The following is a 17605-nucleotide window of genomic DNA, read 5'->3' on the forward strand; positions in this document are numbered from 1 at the left end:
CTAAAGTTTAAACCCCCATTTACAAAAAAAAACACAGTCTGTTCTAAAAATGTTAACATTGTCAATCTATTAAAAACTTTATTAACACACTTTTCAAAAAAACTCACCCAAAAATATAATCTATTGATATTTCCTTCAGCTCATCCAGGTATTTTATTGTTGTGCTTTTCAAAAACACAATATTATGGTATGTTAACAACCCTGCTTGACCAGAATTAATCCAATTTTTTCTTCTAAAAATCTGTATTTTTACATTCATATTTCCACTTGCATTTCATATGTGGTCAAAATACTTAACATAGTGAATATTCTATTGAGAGATCTACTTATTGTACTGTGCTTTATACTACTTCCCGCGTGAAGATATGTATCAGCAGTTGGTAGAGATGTCTACTTTTTTGGGATGAATAAAACAAAAAAAATCAACAACAAAAAAATCAAGCAAACTTGCTTTTTTAACATTTTCTAGTCAGTAAAAAAACAAGTTGGATTTCCGCCATGGATTTTGTTGACGTAGGCTCAAATCACGAGTTTTATTTAATTTCAACAAAATCATCCAAAACTTCATCCGCTTAAGATTCAGTTGTCAGTATATTCCAAGTCCGTTTTGAAGAGATATTTTCATTCTTTTCCTTTATATTCTTATGTGGAAGGTGCTGAAAATAGATGAAATTATGGACAAGTTTTAATGCCAAAAAATGACAAAAATTAAGGCCTTTATTTTCTCAATAGAAAACTATTACTTTAATACAGTTTTAATAATTAAAATCGCTTTTTTTGATTTTTGATTTAAAAAAAATACCTAAAAAAACAGTCTTCATATATTTACAGTTTTTGTGGTAAGATTCATTTAATAAGTGTGACTTGCTGAAAAGAAACATATTCTAATGTACTAATAAATTCCTTAAAAAAGCTTTTAAATATATAGAATCTTATCATTTAACACTTAAAAAATCAGCCCACCTCGTCCCCTTAAATGTTTATTTTAAGATATAAGATTTGTGAAAAATGTTTATTCTATTGAGATTAAGATTTTTGAAAACATTTTTATTCAATTCAGATTAAGATTTTTGGAAAAATGTTTAATCTATTGAGATTAAGATTTGTGAAGAAATGTTTATTCTATTTAGATTAAGATTTTTAAAGAAAGGTTTATTCTATTGAGATTAAGATTTTGAAAAAAATATTTTATTGCGAATAAGATTTTTGAAAAAAACCCAATTCAATACAATAGATTTATTTTTATTTCCATGTTGCGTCCCATATAATTTCCATACTCAAAAGCGGCCTTTCTGTGGGTCAAATTATGTATAGATATGTGTTCTTATAGTTCATTAATTTGTCAATTTATATATATACCTGAGGAAATCTGGTGCCCGGACAATCATATGCTGAAAGTCTTCCAAGGACAGACGTCCATCGTTGTCCATATCGGCCTCGTCCAAAACCTTCTGGCAAACCATGCGTACCTCGTCCTCCGTTAGCTCGTTGCGCGTTAGCTTGTTTAGCGTCTTCTCCAGGTCGGATTTGCAGAGGAAGTCATCATTGTTGAAGTCTTCCTCAAAAACATTTTAAAGTCAGACAAGTCCGACCGAATCTGCATTTTGGTGCTTAAGGGGCAACGTCCATTTTTTTTACCGTAAATTTTAAAAGCGTAGTATGCTTTGAGGTCCCTTGGCGCCATCTCGCTTAAAACCGAGAACATGTCGAGGAAATCGTCCAACGTCATGTTTCCTTGGCCGTCTTCGGAGAAAACTTCTGCTATCCTCTGCCGGAATGGGTTGTCCTGTAAATATGAAAAAAAATTGATGGAAATTTGGCATTTTTTCTTAAAAACAATCCATGTGGGCGGCCCGGTGGATGAGTGGTTAATGTGTCGGCCTCAGAGTGGAAGACCTGGGTTCAAAACCAGGTTGGTCCACCTGTGTGGAGTATTGCATGTTCTCCCCCAGGCCTGTGTGGGTTTTCTCCAGATATTCCAGTTTACTTCCTTATTCCAAAACCATGCATGCTAAGCTTTTTGGATGCTAAATGGTTAGCGTGTCGTTCTCACAGTGGGATTCTTGGGTTCAAATCCAGGTTTGTCCACCTGTGTGGAGTTTGCATGTTATCCTTGGGCCTGTGTGGGTTTTCTCTGGGTACTCCTGTTTCCTCCCACATCCCAGAGACATGCATGCTAAGCTAATGCTAAATATCCCCTAGTTAGGATTGAGAGTGTAAATGGTTGTTTGTCTCATTGTGCCCTGCCATTGGCCGCCTCTAGCCTAAAGTCAGCTCGGCTCCAGCACCCCCCGTGACTAGTGAAGATAAAGCAGTTCAGAAAATGAGATGAGAGGAGAATTTCCCCATTAATGCTTGTTTATCTCATTGTTCTTTACAATTGGCTAGCCACCAATTCATGATTTTATTTACTGCACGCCATATGATTGCTGCTGCGCAAAGAAGACGAGAGTAGTGGGCAATTTAGAGGGAATATTGGCTCCAGCACCCCCACGCGAACCTTGTAAAAATGAATGGAGGGACAAATAGAACTGCCAGAATGTGATAGTCGCAGCAACATTGAGGAATACCATGCAGATTCAAGAAGGACTAGTCTTTAGCATGGGTTAGCATTTGCACGCTAGCTGCATTCTTAGAGTTATGAAAAGGAGTCGGGTTACCCAAGCTCTTTTCAAAGAATTCTGTGGATGAATTGCTCATTAATTATGGAGGTGGTCGGGGTTGTGGCGAGTGCGTGAGTGCTTGCTAGCGCCTGCCTGGCTACCTTTAGCTCAGGCATGCTGCCAATCAGTTGGTAGGGTAGCTTCACATCTGGTTGCTCTGTGTAGTCCAACGGAACCAGCTGGGGCGCCAGATCGTGATAGCGATGGAAGAGTCTGGAAATCCGTAGAAAGAGAAGTCTCATCTTAATGTGATGGTGTCCATGTTGATTCAAATTGGAGGCCAGGTGATAATTAACTCACCTGAGAATTTCTTTTCTGGTAAAGTATGTACAGTCCTGCAAAGAAAGTTCGGTAAATCATCAGATTTATCGCCGTTAACATTTTTTTTCAGATACCCAACCCACATATTTTTCGTAACCGGACGTTTGGTCGCCCGTCAAATGTACTTAGATATTAAACAGTACTTCAATATTAAACAGTACTTCAATATTAAACAGTAGTTGGATATTAAATAGTACTTAGATATTAAACAGTACTTAGATGTTAAACAGTACTTATATATTTAACAGTACTTAGATATTAAACAGTACTTGGATATTAAAGACAGTACTTAGATATTAAAAACAGTACTTAGATATTAAAAATGTACTTTATATTAAAAACAGTACCTATATATTAAAACAGTACCTATATATTAAAACAGTACTTAGATATTAAAAACAGTACTTAGATATTAAAAACCGTACTTAGATATTTAACAGTACTTAGACATTAAACAGTACTTCAATATTAAACAGTACTTCAATATTAAACATTACTTAGATATTAAAAACAGTACTTAGATATTAAAAACCGTACTTAGATATTTAACAGTACTTCAATATTAAACATTACTTCAGTATTAAGCGGTACTTAGATATTAAACAGTACTTAGATATTAAACAGTAATTAGATATTAAACAATACTTAGATATTAAACAGTACTTGGATATTAAACTCATGAATATAATTTTGAACAAACGGGCAGTCCCGAAAAAAAACTTGCCACGTGTGGGTCGGGTATCCGAAAAAAAATGTTAACGACGAAAAAAGATTTCCCATATTCGATAAATGTTGGTGAAAAAAAATGTTTTTTTGGGGGAGCGAATGGGGACATGGGTCACACCAACCTGATAGGCGTCCAACTGCATCGCCGTGAAGACGGTCTGCTTATTCCCCATCTTAGAGCATACGGACACCCAGTCTCGTTTTCATCGTCGTGGCGGTCGGTGCAAATGGTGGGCACCAGACAGATATGAAATAGTGGGACGGACAAAGGGAAGCCAGCCAGGTCCGCGGGGAGGCGAGGTGGGCCAGATCGAGTGTCTGGCTTTGGCGGGGCCCCGGTTTGGCGGGCCTTTGAAAACAACGTTTCCCCTCTGTGGTGACTGGCAGCTCCTTTTGAAAGAGAATAAGGGCTGTCCGTCCAGACTGGTGCCAAATGCTATCAAACCCTCCTTTGGTGCCACTCCAAGGCCGACGCCTCCACCGATGCTCGGGTTACGCTCCACTCAGACGCCCCTTTGTAGGGAACTCATTTGTCTTTGACCCAAAGGAAGCATTTCTATATTTGTAATAATGTTACTATTATGAGTAGTGGACATTTGAGGTTTATTCATTCATTTTCTGATAATATGGTTATTCTCATAAGGCTTGTGGGGGGTGATGGAGCATAACCTAGCTATGGGGATTAGGTAGGGGACACCCTGAATGTGGTAGTTAGCCAATCACAATGTACGAGTTGGGCAACTGGTCTTAGCTATGGGTAATTTTGAGTGTTTGGTTAGCTTAGCATGCATATTTTTGGGGATGTGGGAGGAAATTGGAGTACTCGGAGGAAACCCATGAAAGCCAAGGGGAAAATATGCAAATGCTGGACAGTGAGGGGTGACCTGGGGTTGAACCCTGGACTTCAGATCTATGAGGCTGATGCGCTAACCACTTGTCCACTGGGCTGAAATGTTGAAGTTATTGATGTTTATTTTTTTGATTGAAAAATTTAAAGGAATCAGTTTGTGATGTTTGATGTTGAAGGATTTGATTTAAAAAAGTCAAGTTGATAATATTTATTTATATTTATATCTATATTATATATGTATTTTTTTCCCTAGGAAAGTTAATGAGAAGTTAATTTGTTCTTATTTATAATACATATATTTGCAATATTCTGTTTTTAGCTTTAAATGACTATTTCCCAGTTTTTGCAATTCCTAGCAAAGAAACAACTCAATCTTGTGTTTTTTTGTAGGACTTTTCATCTATTTACATTTATTTAAACATATTTAAAACAAACTGTACAACAATTCTAATGATCAAAACAATGTTTGTACACAAATCCAGAATTCACAGCCTAAAAAAAATAAAATCTGTACATTTCTATCTTTTACAGGACTCCACTACCATCATCATCATATATTATCATTTATATCTTTTTACATATAGCACAAACACGGAAAGGACGGCATCTGGGTTGGTCAGTGGCAGCCACAACTTCCCGCCACCATGTCGTTGTACTGCTTGAGTACTACATTCTCGTCATCGTCAAAGTAGAGCAGATTGATGGAGTACAACTTGTCGGGGACACAGCAGGGCGTCTCGATGCTTTTGATTAGTTTCAGGGCGTTGATGATGGACTGCACCGTGGCGTGGTTGGTGGGTCTCATGTTTTGACCCAACGGGAAGGGGCACGACCCTTTGCAGTGGTACGCGTTGTAGCCCCTCGGCGAAACGATCCAGCCCGACCAGCCGATTTCCTCGAAGTCTACGTAGAGCGGAAGGCGCTGGCATGGCTTGGAGGCGGCACCCTCGTCATCCTCTGCTGATATCGTCGCCTTGGCAACGGAACGGGCGTTGCGAGAAGGTAAAGCGGGGGCGGCGGCGGCAGGCCCGGATTGGGGTAAAGTGGCTGTAACGTGGGAGTCCTCTGGATCTGTCAAAGGTAAAATGTTGTTATTTTTTGTTGTTGTTGTTGTTGTTGTGATTATGTTTATTTTCTGTGGAAGGGTTAAATGTGTCAAAGTGGTGGCCCGGGGGCCGAATCTGGCCCGCCGCATCATTTTGTGTGGCCCGGGAAAGTAAATTATTTCTATTTTAGGATCAAATTGAAATGAAGAGTATAGATGTATATTACATTTCCTGGTTTTACCCCTTTTAAATCAATAATTGACTTTCTGATCATTTTTTCAGTTTTTCGTTCAAAAATCATTTTGTAAAATCTAAAAATATATTAAAAAAATAAACCTTTCTATTTTAAGATCAAATTAAATTGAAAAGTGTAGATGTATATATTAAATTTCCTGATTTTCACCCTTTTAAATCAATAATTGTCATTTTTAAATCTATTTTTTTCTGTGTTTTTAGTTCAAAAATCTTTTTGTAAAATCTAAAAATATATATAAAAAAGATAAAATAAACCTTATTTTAGATCCATAAAAAAACGGAATATTCAGGTCTTTTAATCCATTTATAAAAAAAAAATCTAAATATTATATCTAAAATGGCCCAGCCCACATGAAATCAAGTTGACACTAAATCGGCCCGTGAACCAACCCGAGTCTGACCCCCCTTGTTAGAAAACTAAACTAAACCAAAAACCTGTGATCTTACCTATGCCCTCAATAGTGGCGGACCGACGTCGTCCATCGTCTGTGAAGAGGACCAACATAGGTTGCTTGCTCGGATGGTGACTCCGTCCTGAGGCGAAGCGAATCATCTTCAAGTCCATCTGGCCGCCACCCAGCGCCCTCACCACCACATGGAGCCCCAGGTTACTGCCCTCGTCTGCCGTCCATGAACGTACCTTTCATCAAAAAAATACCATGAATCTTATAATCATCAAATCTCTCATAGACAATATTTCAACTTTTCAAGACTTACAGCTTGAGTGACAGTGAACACCTCCCAACCGTTGGAGTGGACGGGGATTAGCCGAGAAGACAACAGCTTCTTCTCTTGCGTGCTGTTGCTTTTGGTGGAATCCAGTAATTGGTAGACGCTGACCTGGATTGGAATTTTTGGGTAAGATTGTGCAACACAGCGTACAATGCCGACATGGGAGGGGCGGGGCATACCTGGCAAAAGTGATGGCGGCTAAATGGAAGAGTGGGTTGCGGTCGAAGTTTAAAAAGGTGAAGCTCAGCTGTCAGGATCTTCTCCGTTTGGGCCACGGTGGATAAGTTGAAGCGGAATTCCACTTGCTCACTGCGCACTGTAGTATATTTATGAGGGGGAAATTAGTTAAAACATCGAGTTGTATAGATTCACTATGCTGATTAGGTGTATGATGATAATTGAGACTATAGTTGCCTTAAAAAAAATCTGGCTACACCAGGGGGTGGGCAAACTTTTGGGCCCGGAGGCCACATTAACTTTAAAAAGTTGACAGATGGACCAGGTCAGCATAAGATACGATACATGTAAAAAAGTGCATCCGTTAACAGTACATATGAAACATAAACAGAAAAAAAGGACTCAAGTATTAACATACTCATCACTCATCATTCAAGTAAAAAGTACTTATTACTGATATATTGCTGATTTATTTATTCATAGTTAAAATTCTTTAATTTATTATATATTTGTTTATTGTTGTTATTTGTACACTACATGTTGAAGCTTTAAATATCATATTTGCATAAAAAATAATTCATTTCAATTAAATATACTTTTATATCCAGTCCAATAAATTAAATTTCCCAGGAAAATGAACAACAATAACTTTTTAAATGTACATATATATTTATATATATTTTTTATAGTGTCACTCACGTTTGTCAAAGAAGCTGCGCACTGTGTTGCCTTCCAGCAGGTAGGGGTCCTTGGTCACCCCATCGACGTCAGCCACGGTGTTGTACAGGTCCAACATGTACTGCGGTGGCTGCTTGCGCCGGTGCCCGACGGCTGAGGGCGGGTCGTCCATCCCGAACACCGCCAGGAGCCTCTTGATAGCGGACAATCGGACCTCCTCCGTCCCGGTGTGTGGGGACTCGTTAGCGTAGGGCTCCTCTAGGTAGTTAAGCGACGGCCGCGCCCGGACCAGCGTACACGCCGAAACGACCAGGATCACAAAAGTGAACATCTTGCAAGCTAAAAAGTAAGTTATGAAGTGAATAGAACATACTGTTGGGGGGAACTCATTTATATCTTCATTGTGCACCCCCCTTCTTCTTCCTCTTCACCCAATCTCATGGTAAACAGTAGTAAAAAAAAAAGATGCTATTTGGCCGCAAATGTAAATCACCCATCAGCGAATGAAAAGGGAGACTAATGGCGGTGTTGACAAAGGTGTCAAGTCCATCCACTGGTTGCTATTGTCTTCGCATCTGGCAATAAACGCTCAAATCAACTTAAAGTGACAAGATAGGAGGGAGGAGGTACAAACTTGTGTTTAAATGTAAGGTTTTAGTCTGGGTTTAGGTTTTAAAGTGGAAGTGTCGCGAACCCCCCTGTTGAGGAAATGCCCCCTTGCCATTGGATACATTAATTTGGGATACTAATGGAAATCGATTAAGCGGTGTCGTGGGCGACACATTGTAATCAGCATTTACATAAAGGTTTATCGTTTTGAATCGCAGGTGGCTTTAAATTATTGACATGGTAGGGGTCCCCCGAGCCGTTTCCTTGCTACCTTTCTTTTCGACACAACTTTAGCCAAACATGGATCAAAGTTTTCGCTGCACACAGCGACAAAACCGAGCAAACAAGCCATAAAAAAGGGGAACACATGTTAGAATGTGTCACACAAACGTGTCGTTTTACACATCTCAATTTCAAAGTAAAAGTCCTCCAAACGCGTGGGTTTGTATAAAGTTCTCGTAAAATAGTATTGCTTATTTACATATGGTAGCTTCAAGCTAGCCCCTGAATTGAATTGAAAGCTTTATTGATATTGCACATTGTATATTGCTTGGTGTCTATCTTATAAGTTGTCTGTTTTTCTTCCAATAAATATATCATCTACCAAGATAACAAGATACCTAAAACAATGGAATTTAATATTTTATGAATATTATTTTTTCTTTTTTTCTCCCAAGGATAACCAGGAGTACTTTTATAGGATCATAACAAATTATGGTAAGTACTGTATGTTATGGGAATTCTAATCAATTTTCATCAGTTGCACACAGATATTTTTTTAATATATTTTATTCATTTTTTGCAGCATAAGAATATGTTGTACTGCAGCACAAAAATGCACGCTTAGGTGAGTACTGTTCTTACCTGTTTCTCATTTAAAATAATTGTTTTTCTTAAGAAAAATATATACAATAGCTTTGTCATTTATGCTACTACTTTTTGATACCACAATTGTAGTATTTATAGTCCTGTACTGTATTTCGCCCTTTGTGTTTCAATGAACATTTCCCAGAAAATGTATGTAAATGTACAGTATTTGTATGAATAAGTCTTAATTTGCTGTTTGGGGTAAATTCCATAATTCTGGCTTAATTTGACAGCCTAATTACATAATATTCACAAAAGTTCACATTTATAGACAAACTGTCCCATTTATTTCAGCATTATATTTATTTACAAGAATTCTCACTTTTTATATACGTATATTACATATTATACAATAATACTTTAAGGTATTGCTTGCTGGGCATGTCATGTGCACATCTAGCCAGAAGGGGGCGGTGTCTTTTGGGGAGGCTCTTCATTTTGGGCAATGGCAGGAAGTGATTGACAGGATGGTGCTAACCTGGCCATGTTGGCTCAGGAAACTGTGGCTCTCGTATCCTTGAGGCACACATGAGTTTGATTGTTTCTTGGACCATAAGTGGCAGATTTCGGGGTCTGATGGACTCCTGGAGAAAGAAGGAATTATGTCGTTAAGAAGGGAATTAGAAAGTTATATATATTGTTTTCTTTTAAATCACACAGTTGTATTTTATGGAAAAATGGGGTGCTATGGTGGACTGGAAGGAATACATAAATAATTTCAACTGCAGTATCCCTTAAACACAACTACAACTTCCAGTTGAATTAGTATTAGTAAATGCTAAAAAATATGATTAAAAAGATTGAATCAAAAATCAATTCATATATTATTCAATAATTATTAGTCAATCAAGTGGCTTTTGTTGGTAAAAAGTGAAATTGTAATTTAAGGAAAATGTCTAATTCACTAAATATTAATCATAACATAGGTAAATCTTTACTTTATAATGTTTTTTTTTAGTTGAATTACTTGCAGACAATAGTGATCCTTTTTAAATTTGCTCATTGTAATGACTTCTGAAAAAGGGTTAGGTTATCAATGAATATTTAACATGGTCATATAGAAATATTTGTGTTTCACAATAATGTAAAATATTAGTAATCATCATGCAAATATTTTCAAACTAATTTATTGTTTTCATTTAATCTTGTTTAGAAAATACTTAACTGAATTATTTAAACATTCTACTACTGTTATATTCTTGATTCATTTCAGTATAGAACAAAATACTATTATCAATCATATAATTGTACTTTATTTACATTTAAAAATGCGGTTGAATAACTAACCTTACAACTGTAAAAACAAACAAAAAAATACATTATTTCAGTTATCCTTACTCATCCAAATCATAGACCTTAGTTCATTCTATAGAAAGACAATTTCCTTAATTTAGCGCTGGCGTGTTAAAAAGAACATTTGGTCCTTTATGGAGGAAACTTAAAAGCGGGTGTTCGCGTGGGTGTCGGAGCTCGCGGGTTATTGTGAATTGACGGCCACTTTTGTGTAAGGGTGTGTAAGGGTGTGTGTGTGTGTGTGTGTGTGTTGCTGGCAGCTGTGCTCATACGTACCTGAGAAGGCAGCGGTTTCCTGTGGTGCAGCCTCCCAAACATCTGCCCACGTCCACTTCCTGCCAAACATTAGCAAAACACAGAGAGAGAGACGTGAGGTCGTCAGCTCACAAATATTGACGTCGTTTGGTATGGTTGTCCGCTTTGATTTGACACCTGCAGAGGCCCATTTGTGTTTGCTTGCCCTCCATGCTCGCACCTTCTGAGCTCATAGCACCCCCACACACAACCATCAAAGTTAATCAACTATTTTAGGAGATCTTTTTAAATTTACAGGATATAATCTGGCAAAAAAAGGTAGAGTAAGGGATCAATTCATTGATAATAATTTTTATGAATGGTTATAAACCCAAAATTGTCTTAATATTAGCCTCTGGATAGTAAATGTTCAGCCTTGTCAATAAGTTTTTAATAAAAACAAGTATAATTATAACACTTGGTGTTTTAAAATGTAAATTGGCTGACTTTTTGACTTAATAACAATAATTCCAGTTTTTCCGCATGATAAATTTGCTGCAGTTTTTCCTGATACAAACCACACAATTATTAATTTTAATCAGTATTTTAATTGTCTATTAAATCAATACACTTGAATTTAGGTTTTGGATTTTTTTGCTATACATTTGCATGTTTACACTTTAAATGTAGTCTTTAAAACTATTTACAATTTCATTTTAAATGTTAAACATCACCCTTAAATCTTAAGTACGCCATTAATGCAAATAAAAAATGTATTTTTGTTTATGTTACATAATGCAGTTAGTTTAGACTATATTAAAACGCTGTAGTGTAATATTGTAAAACCTAGGTGAATAACTTTCATTTTTAAACTTTGGTTTAATGTTTTTTTAAGTTAATTTTAATCTTTTGCTTGGTCACAAATGACATTTAAAGCCATATTGTAAAATCACATTGTGAGTAAATTAAATTAAATAATGTAGTATCTCAGTACTGCATACATTGTCAACTTGGGTTTTTCCCATTTTTCATCATTTCAAATAGTGTACACCATGCCATATAACAACTTTTGTGAGGGATATTTTCCAAGTACGTTTTTATTTTTTGTAAAACCAATCTGGTTTTACCCAGTTCGACTCTAATCTGGATCTAAAATGTTATCGCTGTGCTAGTATTATCATGTATATAGCGCGTCAGCTAGCAATGTACCTGGACAGTCAAACTGTCCGCGTCATACAGTGACATCTACAGAATCTTCAATTTAAAGCATACTGATAAGGTACTCTAAAAATGTTAGACTTTTTAGTGCACCCTATCTGAGTAAATATTTTTGTACATTTGTATTTTTTTTCATCGCTTAATAAGAAAAATACAATCATTAATAAAGAAAGTAATTGGCCCAGGTTGACAAGTATGCTACTGCCATTCCCCAACATCCCCTCAAATCCTTCATTTCCCTTCCTTTGTATATTCCCTTAACTAAAACCACAAACTCCATTCTAACCAGATAAAGAATTTCCAGTATAGCTCTTAAATGTGCGGTGTGAAATCGCCAGAGGAAGTCAGGAAGTGCCAAGTGTCGCACAGTGGCCGCTACGAATGAAACTACTTGATTAAAGTCTGGCACCGGCAGCATTTCCTCCCCACTTGCGACAACAGAATCACAATTGAAGCTACTTTGCATGTGCTAAATGTTAGCTAGTAGTTTTGCACCTACCCGTAGTCTCTCCTCTTTGACGCCATCACCTTGGTGCACAATTTCATAGTAGTACTCCACGTAAGGGACGCGGTAGCAGCTTTCTTTTAGCTCGCAGGCCGCCACGGTGGGGATGGCGATCATTTTGTTGGGGGTTTCCACCAGAGCTGAGTCGAATTTGGTGGGTACGCAGGAGAATCCGTCTGTGGAGAGTACATTTAGTTGGTTTTAAACAGATTGAATGAATCATGGGGTAGTGTTAGCATGTCTTTTGTTCTGAATTGCTTTGTTGTGTTGATATAAATGGGAAAATAGTTTTATTTATGAATGTGTTTAATGAAAATGACGGCTTAAAACGTAACATAGAGGCTAGCGAAGCTGTTGCTTTGTTGTGTTGATATACATGGGAAAATAGTTTTATTTATTAGTGTATTTAATGGAAATGAACACTTGTTTTTAGGTAAATCTCATGCCAGATCTAAAATAAACATAAATCATGTTTATTTTTTGGATTGGATAACTTTATTCATCACGTATTTGAGAAATTTGGTTGTCACAGTTGAGAATACAGACACAGAAAAATACTTTTTAGACATAAATAGATGGGTAATAAGTAAGTTAATGAATAAAGACATGAATGAATATATAAATAAGTGTTGCTGATATATATATATATATATATATATATATATATATATATATATATATATATATATATATATATATATATATATATATATATATATATATATATATATATATATATATATATATATATATATATATATATATATATATATATATATATATATATATATATATATATATATATATATATATATATATATATATGTATGTATATATGTGTATAAATGTGTATATATGTGTATATGTGTATATATGTATATATATGTGCATATATGTGTATATATATGTGTATATATGTGTATATGTATGTGTATATATGTGTATATAAGTGTATATATGTGTATTTTGGGGGGGATTTGGCATGAGATTTACTTAAAAAGTGTTATATTGCTGAATACAAGTGTCCTTAATTTTTATTCCTATTTTAATTCAATAACTATGAGACATTTTGAATTTAGCATCCTCTTTTGTGAGTGTTAAAATGCCACTTAAAAAAAGTTGAGTTACCGGGAAGACCCTTGGATCTGGAGCACCCGCCCACATCCAGCACACTCTCATAGGGCGTCTCCGAGTAAAAGGTCCTCAGTGAAGGTATACGCATGCATTGGGGTGGCTGAATCTCGCAGTGGCACTCCTGGATCACCTCCACCTCACGAGGGCCCTCGAACAGGAGGATCCGGTCCACGCGCAAACCCGTCGGCTCGCACGCGTGATTCACGCCACACGGGGATAACGGCCTTTTCTGGGGTTGTCCCGCTTCCGAACTGACGGGTTTGCGCATTCTGTGCTGCAAAAATCAAAACACATCAATAAAATAGGCTCTCAATTCTTGGCCGTGAGATGGAGCGCCCTCTGGTGGTGCCCATGGGCTCCTACACTTACTTTTTTGTTCTTGAGGAATTCCAACATGGACACATGTTGTGCGTAGTCTCGCGTGCCGGGCTCGTAGGACAGATGGGCTGCCGGCCCTCCGCAGGTGGGCCTGCAAATTCCCACGTCCACGCTAATAGGGGTGCCGGAGATGTCTGTAAAAGGGGCGGGGCTTCGTTAAAGATGGTTAAGGGAGTCATGGATTGAGATTTTTTTGGGGTATTTACCTTGACCGATGTAGACAAAGTGAGTCTGCCGCCTGCAGCAGGCTCTTTGCGTGAAAAGGTTGCGGTGGTCCGGGTTTTTGTTGAGAACCGCTGACACTATAAATCCACAAAAAAATGTTCGTAAAACACGTTTTTTTTTTCTTTGACAATTTATTCATTAGTAAACTACAGTATTGGGATAATCACCGGCTTTTGGCTTAAAATAGCAAAATAATTGGAACAATATTTTTTAATGAAAATATGATGTGGTTTTGATCTGGTTTTATAATAATGGACTTTTTTACAAATATATATTTTGCCATGTATTATCACTAACTGAATCCTCATTGAATACATTTTCTGCACAGTGAATTTCAGTCACTAATTAAGTTTTTAGTCATTAAGATTAAAATTTTCAATTGGATACATTGATAAATGGATCAAAAATAATATCAAAGATTTGAAAAACCCTAGCATACAATTTAATTGTTATTTAAATTAGATTAAAATCTAAAGTTTCAATCAAAATAGACATACTAAAACAAATTCCCCTAAAATAGCAACAACGACAAAAATCACACAAAAAGAAATTATTTAACCCAAAAACAAATTGCCCCATTTTTCCCCAAATACCATTAAAAATGACCTTAACCAATTGAAACAAACTTGAAATACTTTTTGAAAACAAATGCATGGTGTATAAATACCACCAAAAAACATCAAAAAATTAAGCCAAAAAATTAAGCCAAAAAAAATAAGCCAAAAAATTAAGCCAAAAAATTATGCCAAAAAACTAAGCCAAAAAATTAAGCTAAAAAATGAAACAGGAAATGATGACCAAACTCAAAGTAGAACTTCCTGTCACTCCCCAAACTTCCTCATACCCCCAAAAACTTTTTAAAAAGTCATCATCTTACACATCAATTTTTGACCAAAAACAAGCCTACAATCAACATCACTCTTAAAATCCACCACAATACCATACACCAAATAAATATCCAGTCCCCCACCCCCCACCCCCCCAAAAAAACCCTACCATTGTCCCCCCCAAATCCCAACTCCAAATCCCACCAAAAAATGCAGATGAACTTGCCCAGAGCAAACAAATACCTTCAAAGTACCCCTCAAAGTAAACAGTACTTACATGTCATTTGCAGTCCACACAACAACAACATCACCACCAGCATCAGGCAACATTTCAGTCCATCCATGGCTTTAAAATCCCCCCAAAAAATCCTCTCCAGACCCCAAAGTGTCCCCCTAAGTATCCCCTCTAACCCAGACCTCCGTTATTTATACCAGCTTGAGCCTCCGAAGCAGCAAGTGAGAGCTAATCAAATTTCCATGCTTTAGTCGGGGACGCTTGTTCTCCTACAAACCACTTCAAAGGTAACAAAAAAACAAAAAAACTCCCCCAAAAACAGGCTAGCCACCAACGTCCACTTTTCTACTATGTCTCCACACAGTCCCCGGCCTAATAAAGTGTCCCTGGTAACCCCTTAGCCACTAAACGTGACACTCAATCAAAGGCATTAATCATCTTTTATCTCTTTTGGGGGTGTTTAGCACCTTTGACTTAAAACAAAAAAAGACGGCCCCAGCACGTAAACAGGATCAGCGTGGGGGCGCCCCCAGCCTCACCTTCCCGGACTGTCCCAGCAGCACCTTTGTGTTTATTCAGGACTCGGACAAATGGTCAAGGAGAGAGAGACCCCCCCTCGACCCCTAAACCACAACACCCCCCGTTTTCAAAGGATAAACACACTTCAAGACACTTCTCGTCAAAGTGTTCTGATTTTTTTGGGAGTTTTTGGGAGTATAGTGGGGAAACTGGTTATTTTTTTAGCTGTAAATCTATACTATTTGTCTGGGTTAGGATTAGGTAGGTCAGTTTTCCCAAACTAGTTTGCTGTGGGAAGTTGTTAGAAGTGATGTAAAGTCATATTCAGAGAGAAAAATTCATATTAGATTTGATTAGATTAGTAGATTTTTTTTTGATCACGTATTGGGGAAATTTGAGTGTCACAGTAGCAAGAGGGTGAGAATACAGACACAGCTAAAGACACCCTAGACATCGTGTCAAAGTGGTGGCTTGGGAAAGTCAATCATGAGTGCCGACTTTATGTTTTAGGATGAAATTAAAATGAAGAGTGTAGATGTATATTAAATTTCCTGATTTTTTTCCTTTTAAATCAATAATTGTCATTTTTAAATCAAATTTTTCTGTGGTTTTGAGTTCAAAATCACTGTAAAATCTAAAACTATATTTAAAAAAAGTTAAAAAATAAACATTGTTCTAGATATATTAACAAACTGAATATTCAGGGTTTTTAATCCAGTTCTTTTAATCCATTTATAAAGACAAATCTAAATATTATATCTAAAATGGTCCAGCCTTCATGAAACCCTTGCCCTAGACATAAATAATTATAGGTACATACATACAATGGCAATTTGAATAAAAATGTGGCTCTCAAAGTAACATAACAACAAAATAGCTCTGATTCTTCTACTTTGTCATTTCTTCTAACATGTTTTTGAGGCATAGCCATTTTGGCATTTTTATTCATGTCAAACTAGAGTTTGGGTTAAGTATTAAATATAAAACCTGAGAGTATATTTTAATGGCGGCTCTCTATATGATGTCGTCTGTGCTTTATTAAGGGAGACGCCAACAATCACCTGTCAACTAATGAAATTCGACTCCGCCGTCAGGTGCTAATCGGTTGTTAGTCACGTTTGATGTGCTGATGTAGCAAAAGGGTGAGAATACAGACACAGAAAAAGACATTTTTGACATAAATAGGTGGGTAATAAGTAAGTTAATAAATAAATACATCAATAAATATACAAATAAATAAGCATGTTGATGAAATATATAAATATATAGATATAGATAGATAGATATAGAGAGATAGACAGTTAGATAGATAGAGATAGACAGTCTTGTGCGTTGTGTTGGTGTCATTGTGAATTGTGACATTGAAATCTGTAAATACTTGCAGTGTCATCACGTGCCGACTTGCTCTCCTTGCAGGAGATGATTGGATTATACGCCGGCAATATGTAAGTACTTTAAAGTATGTAAGTATGTCTTTGCCGTCTGGTGTCACGTTGTGCTGTTATATATCGCAGTGTGTCTGGGTCAGTGTGTCAAAGGGATACAATTTCACCAGGGTGACCAAGGTTATCTTGACCGTCGTTAAAAAACATCTGATAGTGCTTATCTGTCTTTAAATTACTCCAGTTGTCCTGAGAGCAATTTAAAGGTGTAATTAAATGTTTCCTTCTGCACTTATTCAGGGAAAACGTATTGTACAGTAATCCCTCGATTATCGAAAATTCACTACTTTGCGATTTTTATTCTGCTATTATTATTATTTTTTTAAGTAGAGTCACCCTACTTTGCATTTTTTTTTATTATCACGGCTCTGTCATGTCTACATTAACCGTGATATTCGAGGGATTACTGTATATATATAATTCTTCAAATTCCGTATTCTACAGTAATCCCTCGATTATTGCGATTTATCGCAAATTCACCATTTTGCGATTTTTCTTCTGCTATTAATTATTATTTTATAAAAAATAGGGTCACCCTACTTTGCGATTTTTCAATTATCATATCAGGTATTCATTAACCGCAATATTCGAGGGATTACTGTATACATCATTCTTAAAAACCTATTCTATTATAATCAAAGTGCAAATATATTCCATTTCTTTTTGCTTTA

At 36.6% G+C, this 17605-nt stretch overlaps 3 protein-coding genes and 1 long non-coding RNA gene across 5 annotated transcripts; 1 reads left to right on the plus strand and 3 right to left on the minus strand.

Moving 5' to 3' along the window:
• Positions 1-634: 634 nt before the first annotated feature.
• cib3 (calcium and integrin binding family member 3) lies at positions 635-3883 on the minus strand. Of its 2 annotated transcripts, XM_077724216.1 has the most exons (6): positions 3833-3883; positions 2964-2998; positions 2765-2876; positions 1639-1786; positions 1360-1555; positions 635-656 (listed from the first exon to the last, which is right to left on the minus strand). In XM_077724216.1, exons 1-6 carry the CDS (start codon positions 3881-3883, stop codon positions 635-637), a joined length of 564 nt encoding a protein of 187 aa, XP_077580342.1. The 2 variants fall into 2 exon arrangements, with proteins under 2 accessions (XP_077580342.1, XP_077580343.1); XM_077724217.1 differs by lacking the exons at positions 2765-2876; positions 2964-2998.
• A 1062-nt stretch (positions 3884-4945) lies between these two features.
• admp (anti-dorsalizing morphogenic protein) lies at positions 4946-8548 on the minus strand. Its single transcript, XM_077725257.1, has 5 exons — positions 7470-8548; positions 6773-6909; positions 6579-6701; positions 6309-6501; positions 4946-5631 (listed from the first exon to the last, which is right to left on the minus strand). The coding sequence occupies exons 1-5, from the start codon at positions 7777-7779 to the stop codon at positions 5177-5179; spliced, it is 1218 nt and encodes a 405-aa protein (XP_077581383.1). The 5' UTR covers positions 7780-8548; the 3' UTR covers positions 4946-5176.
• Positions 8203-16603, plus strand: LOC144202197 (uncharacterized). Its single transcript, XR_013327481.1, has 4 exons — positions 8203-8297; positions 8735-8774; positions 8863-8904; positions 16536-16603. It is a non-coding gene; the product is annotated as an uncharacterized LOC144202197 (long non-coding RNA).
• On the minus strand, positions 9332-15155 carry pnhd (pinhead). Its single transcript, XM_077724886.1, has 7 exons — positions 15016-15155; positions 13893-13988; positions 13678-13820; positions 13303-13582; positions 12169-12350; positions 10494-10552; positions 9332-9508 (listed from the first exon to the last, which is right to left on the minus strand). The coding sequence occupies exons 1-7, from the start codon at positions 15080-15082 to the stop codon at positions 9358-9360; spliced, it is 978 nt and encodes a 325-aa protein (XP_077581012.1). The 5' UTR covers positions 15083-15155; the 3' UTR covers positions 9332-9357.
• Positions 16604-17605: the final 1002 nt, after the last annotated feature.

This window comes from Stigmatopora nigra, chromosome 9, assembly GCF_051989575.1.
Source record: "Stigmatopora nigra isolate UIUO_SnigA chromosome 9, RoL_Snig_1.1, whole genome shotgun sequence".
Taxonomy (NCBI): domain Eukaryota; kingdom Metazoa; phylum Chordata; class Actinopteri; order Syngnathiformes; family Syngnathidae; genus Stigmatopora; species Stigmatopora nigra.